General features: G+C 38.4%; 1 protein-coding gene across 1 annotated transcript in view; it reads right to left on the minus strand.

Moving 5' to 3' along the window:
* The window catches only part of LOC106820491 (MPN domain-containing protein-like), a 29,523-nt gene that overhangs the window by 16,080 nt on the left and 6,464 nt on the right, over positions 1-6,979 (minus strand). Inside the window, exons 3-6 of the mRNA XM_014825006.1 lie at positions 6,222-6,368; positions 5,682-5,768; positions 5,318-5,337; positions 738-830 (exon numbers count right to left, since the gene is read on the minus strand). Coding sequence (XP_014680492.1) covers positions 738-830; positions 5,318-5,337; positions 5,682-5,768; positions 6,222-6,368 — 347 coding nt within the window. The remainder of the gene's footprint in view (positions 1-737; positions 831-5,317; positions 5,338-5,681; positions 5,769-6,221; positions 6,369-6,979) is intronic.

Raw genomic sequence — 6,979 nt, forward strand, 5'->3', positions numbered from 1 at the left:
TTATGTCCCTGGCAATAGAGCCATCGGCCCCAATAATCTTGATATGCATCATTCACACATGAAATTAACTGCATGGCTTTTCTTACATGCAACTTAATACTAGCTGTTAAAGTTGAAAAGTAACAAATTTTAACGTCATAACCAATGGATATTATAAAGTCAACTGAAAATTACTTGCGACTTTACTGACATGCAACTATTCACAATGCATTGTCTAGCTCCACAACATGACAGAAAATACCAAGCTTGATAGTACTCTGCATGATAATACAGGGCATATAATTTACACAACACAGAGAAATAATACTTGCTTCCGTTTTTATGTTATTATTGGTACTGACAACTATGACAATCATGTTATTATAAATTATATGATATGATAGATATTATACTATTATATTAATATTACATTGAACAGCTGCATGGGCATGCAAGTGCAGGTCCTTCTATACACAGTATTAGCCCACGAGGAAATATTTTGTGCTGATCTTCGAAGATTTGCTTCTGGTTAGTTCCTTCAAAATAAATCCGGGCTCAAGCACCAATTAATTTGGACCAATCTGTTTCGAAAATAGATTGTATAATGTACCACCGGATTTAACCAGATTACTACTCAGACAATAAATTCTGCGCCAACCACTATTCTGGTTTATTCGCAAGAGGGCGTGCAATGTGGTACAGTGCATACGCTTCAGCAGACCTCAAGCGTTACACACTACACTGTGTGCACGTCGTACCTCAACGCGTGAGATTCCGCGGTCGACGTTGATGGATCGCCCTTGAACAACTCGTCCTCCCCTTCTTTGGAGGTGTCCCCGTTGTCTGACGACTTCATCACAGATTGTCGGCGCGGTCTGAAATGCGCAGCGCAAAAGAGAGAGAGAGAGAGAGAGAAAGAGAGAGAGAGAGAGAGAGAAAGAGAGCGAGAAAGAAAGATCGATAGATAGAATATATAGATGGATAGATAGATAGATATATCGTACGCAAACTATCGAGATATGCATTAATAAGAGTAGCTATGCCACAACACTAACACGAAGTCCAACTGCTAAGAATCAACATCTCTGCCTTCAACTGGTTAGGCAAGAGATGGCATCAATGACCATATACAATACCACAAGTTCACACCCATACACACACGCACATACGCACGAACGCACGCACACACGCACGTACGCGCGCACGCACGCACGCACGCACGCAAAGATCGACACAAAACACGCATATACAATACCAACACATACGAATATTGTGTACGATCACTGATAGCCTTCCGTACGTAGCGTTAACGTGGTACCCACCCTCACTCTCACATTACTAATTACAAGGAATGTGCATTTTTTCACAAAGTGACAATAAGTAGTACATCAAAGCTTAGCTCGCCTTTCTCAAACGTACAAATACAAATATAGCTAAACCTACTCTATCAGTGACATAATACAAGCTGCAATATAGTGCCTACGTATTACAACAGGTACCTAAATCATTATATACAAGGGAGGTCATTTCTCCATCAATGAATTAATTACCGAATTCGTAATTAAGCAACCCTGTTAATTTTAGTGTTAATAACGCCCCGCTTTATTCAGAGTTTCAAGATGACGTCATGCAGGAATATAAAGGGAAGTAGGAGTAATGGAAACAGAGGGATGCATGCTATTTCAATGTGTTTCTAAAGAGATCATAACCTTATTCTCATAGCTAAAGATACATATGGTAACAGTAAAAGCAGCCTCTGGGCAGTTAACCATCGTCAAACACTCTGCCATGTTCAATGGACACACCTTCAAAGTTACCCAGGTAATGCTCATATAAGAACCAGTCCTTTTCCTTGTCTCGGACCAAACCAAACAATGCCTTCCACGAGTGAACTAACTTCAACGAGTTTATGCAGTCATTATAATAGTAACACGAAAATCAAAACGATCCAAAACACATATATCAATTATCGAATTACCCTATGCACGTAAGCCTACCTCACACACTAAGCCTACCTTAGGTAACTCTGATCCACCACGAAAAAATTAAACCGAAAATCATATAAAACTGACTGATAATCGAGCTTAAAATTTCCATTTTGTTTACATCACAATTTCACCCCCAATCTCTTTTCAGCTCATAAATGATATGTAATAATACGTGTCATGACAGAATTCACAACGTGAGAACGAGAATCGAAGTTTATACATAGCCTTTTAGTATTTCTAATTAGTATTTACGACGATGCAATCATCTCTACTCTATAGCATAACAAATAACCAACCACATTTCTACAATTAAATACATCAATTTACAATAAATAATTACATTCAAGCGATATTATGTGCAAGAGGTGTTTATTCCCTGCACTGGAGCATTGATGGTTGACTATATGTTTAGTTAATTACTTATATTTCGTTATAAATATGAAGTGTAAACCCACATACACTACTGTGCCTCGCATGCTGGTACAGGAGTGTATAATATAGATAACATCAGGAGCGTATAATGACAAATATTTGTCATTATACGCTCCTGATAACATCAGGAATAAATAATAATATATTATTCTATTATTATTCGCTCCTGATAAAATAGCCTCCTGATATTATCCCCTGATAATATGAATATTAATACCACATTATAATCACTAATAATATTAGTATTACGAGTATGCTTGTTAGGAAAGGAAGGATTTTAACAGTGTGGAAACGACTAGGATCTAAATGTGGAATGGCAAGCAATCGTGCAACGTTATGAATTACTTAAAAATTACGGTTAAACAATGAATTGTGCAATTAAATAACAATAAGTGCACTCACATGTGATCATCACATGATCCTGTACGTACATAGAATCACGAAGAACTTAAAATGTTCACTTCCAAGCCTTCAGAATACTTTCGGTTTTCAACGATATTTTACATTACACAAACAAAGGCCAACGTCACCTTATAAATAATGAATATGTTACAAAGAAACAAAAGCAAGAGACACATCTCATAAATTCAGAATTACACGATACACATGATGTATTAAATGTATTACATTGTAATCGAGGGAGCTGTAGTAAGCTAGGTTTTTGAAGCCAGCTCCCACAACTCCTGCAGGATTCATGTGAGATATATATAATTATTAGTACTTCGTCATGCATATCAATTATAGTGCCTCAGTACCGTCACATATCTACGCTAAGTAGGTCATATTATCTAGCTGATATCTCCTGATGCGAACAAAGATCAAGAACCTGGTAACAACAGTCAGGATCGTCTAGAACAAGTGACGAATGAGAGGGTCGTTAAGGCTTGCTAATTAGCGAATAATTAGGTGCGACCTTTCCATCTAACTAAAGATTCTTTTCTCGTGTTTTCAAGAAAACCATCATTCGAAGCTAATAAGTACGAAACAAATAGTCGGCAACTTTGCAATGATAAAAGCGACTGATATTAATTCTTCGATGGGTTATCATCGTCAACGTAATAGAATAATAAAAAATATACAAAATGAAAAATAAATAAAAAGAAAATAATTGTCATGAATAAATAATATAGAAAATAATAATTAAAAATAATGTTATGAAGAATATAATCGAAAAATTTAATATCGTATTTTACCTTACACTTGTCATTGTGTATTGTGTAGAAGGGAATACAGTATATCTAATTAACGACCGTTAAATATCACTAGAATCATGCACGCACTATTCCACTCTCCGTCAAGTGGCCCCCACTCACTATACTCGGGTTTTCGATAGCATTCCAGATGAAGAATAAATCACAGGTGCTAATCACGCTTATATAGAGAGCATATACCAGATGCACGTGTAATACTTGTGACAGACCGCATGGAATTACCATGGTTACCTAACAGGTAAGAAACACAGGCTTCCTTACAAAACTCACTATCACCCAGGACAAATTTACTGACGTTTATACCAATATTTACCCAATTAGCAGGCAATTTTCTGGCTGTGAAATATGACACAACTCTATCCTTACCATTTCTTCAAGGTTTTTCACACCAGTTTTTAATAGAGGGGGGGGGCAGTGCATCGAATTTTCAATAACATTGCTTAAATAATTTTTCGTTGACGAGAAAAGGGACTGAAGGTAGTTGTTAGCCAAAAAAAGTAAATGCAGCCTAGGTGACAGTGAGTCTCAAAGGGCGTATTTCCTACGCGCCACACAACCGAAACCATGACACGAAAACATCTTAGTCCTAGGGGGCCATGCTTACAGGATGCACGGCCCATTATCAATGTAAAATATCATACAATCGAAGTTCAAAGAATGGTCCCGGACGCAGTAACGCCTCTCCTATCATAGAATCCGCTGAAGTCGTGATAGCAGCACGACGAGCAAAACGAACATCAGCTGCGGCGACCGACGATCCAACATGGCCGCTAAAAGCGAAAGGCGTGTAAAATATGTAATCGTTAACAACGCGCAAATTTGTCGACAACGACTCCCAATTAAAGTCATAACGACCTTAAACACACTTGAGAATATCCGTGGACAATATACGACTTACTAAACACGCGCAGAAAATCCCACTTTTGCATTTTAACTATTTTATCGATATTACTATCAAGAAATCCGTAACGAAATACATGTTGCTAAGCATGAATAGTAGTATTCGATAGCAGTACCTGTGTGCAATGATTCACTAAGGCCAGCGATAGGTGCCTCGTGTCTGCTACCTGGAAACCATGAAGAGGGCATGTTACCGTCCGCAAATTTTAGTAAAATATATTCTATCATGCATGCACGCACGCGCCCACACACACGCACGCGCACGCACACACGCACTCACGCACGCACGCGCCCACACACACACGCACGCACGCACGCTGCAACACTGCACGGCTGTAGCTATAGTGGGGAACGGGTGGGGGGGGCGGCAGTCACTCCTTGAGACCAATGTAGATTACTATTAATTTACATGTTCGATGGGGGGAACAGCCCACTTTCAACTGCCCAGGCAATACATGGATTTTTCCCCAACATGAAAACTCAAGTTAGCTAAGTCGCTGTAACGACTTTATATATGAAAGCAATATCTTTGCATGTCCTAAACCATGAAGAGAGAGCACTTAGAGACTAATTGTCAAGTCCTTGCTTAATGTCAAGTGTATGCAGCCAAGTTAATATGTCTCAGAACGTCAATCATTATATATCAGCAAAACACACACGACCCAGGGGGGGTGGGTACTCACCTTTTTTTTGGGAGGGGGGGGGGTAGAGGTGCTCCACCTATATGGGAAAACTGAGGGCAAAAGGATGGCTCGGCAGTGTAAAACATGGGGCAAAAAGATGGCAAGGGAAAAATGGGGTGACGACTTCATCACAAGATGCTGCGGCTGAAATGCAGAGAAAGAGCATGGAGAAAGCATATCATCGAAGCCAAACACAATAAAAAGCACAATATTTCGCCTAGGGTGTATAGTGTGTATTTCACCTAGTAGTGTGCAGTTCTCTGCACTATATACATTAATATGTTAAAATCTTAATAACGTTAATAACATTATAATGTTATAATAATAACATTATAATGTTATAATAATAACGTTATAATGTTAATAGTGTTAAAATGTTACTAAGCACTATATACGTAGTTTAACCGTGATTTTTGTATAGCAGGGCCACAATCTTATACCTCTCCACATTTACTACAGCATATATATAAAAAGGGTTATGGGTATACCTTGCGAATTTCCTTTCCGTCGCATGGTCTCTGTTTGTTGAACCACATCGTTTTGTATGTATCGAGTTTTCTACCTTTGTACTTCACCTGAAGCATAAATATATAAATAAACCCATAATTTAATGTTACATGTTTGTATGTTTTTGCCAGGTCCGTATTGACCTATCAGGTGTGAATAAATGAATAACGTTGAATGTCTACTAGGTTTAGAATCAAAATCCACAATAAAATTGTGGAAATATCAGATTGCCATTCCAGCAGATTCTTCTGCGAATTTATTGACCTTACGACACTACACACGACAACGGTCTGCATATCGTGACATCGTTACCAAACCACAAAACACAACATACACACATGTACACACACACACACTCACGCATGCACGCCCGTGCGCAAGCACACACGCATGCACGCACGCACGCACGCACACACATGTATACACCACGCACACACACATACGTACACAGATGCACGCACGCACGCACACGCGCACGCACGCACACACACACGCACACACACAGGCATGCAGATACTTACGGAGCCCCATCCACAGCCGGATCGTTTTGCCGGGTTTACCATTTTCTTGCAGTGAATGGCCCATGCACTCGGCGAGCTAAATAATTCTTTTGTCGTCTGTAGCTGTATCGTTCCATCACTCATCAGGTCACCAAAAAATTTCTGTCCCTTGAAGCAAAAGAAATTGATTTATATAAAGATTATTTTGAAGATTACTGATTAATCTTCATTGATATAGTAAATAAAAAAATGGTCACTTTTCGTTAAATGTAATTTCAATAAGTAAATTTTATGTACGAGTTGTGTGCCTTTGCAATTGCAATAGATACTAAACAACATTATTAGAATAATCCTACTAATTGGACAGAACAATCCATTAACCGGGTATACAATAAACGTTAAATAACAAAAAATACTAGTAGCTGTTGTACAATATTAGTGGTATTCTGATAAAAAATATAAACTAATACTGAGACTTGTTACATCCGTTACTATGCTAAGCCAGTAACACTCAATCACTCACAGGTCACTACTCCACTCCTATTCACTAACTACATACACTACCTACCTAAAGCTACTAACTACAATAGAGGGGAACAGTCTCGTAGGGTGCTATGTTCCTGACGTTTTGTTTGACGCCGGCCTGTCTCTAGCCCTAATTTCTGACTTAAAGCTAAACTACGTGATATAATTATTATTATATATATATACTATACTTATATACTTATAATATTAATATTAGTGAGAACTAGCTAACGAGTCAGGTCAACGAGAGGTCA

Source organism: Priapulus caudatus, unplaced genomic scaffold (assembly GCF_000485595.1).
Source record: "Priapulus caudatus unplaced genomic scaffold, Priapulus_caudatus-5.0.1 Scaffold42, whole genome shotgun sequence".
In the NCBI taxonomy this organism is placed as follows: Eukaryota; Metazoa; Priapulida; class Priapulimorpha; order Priapulimorphida; family Priapulidae; genus Priapulus; species Priapulus caudatus.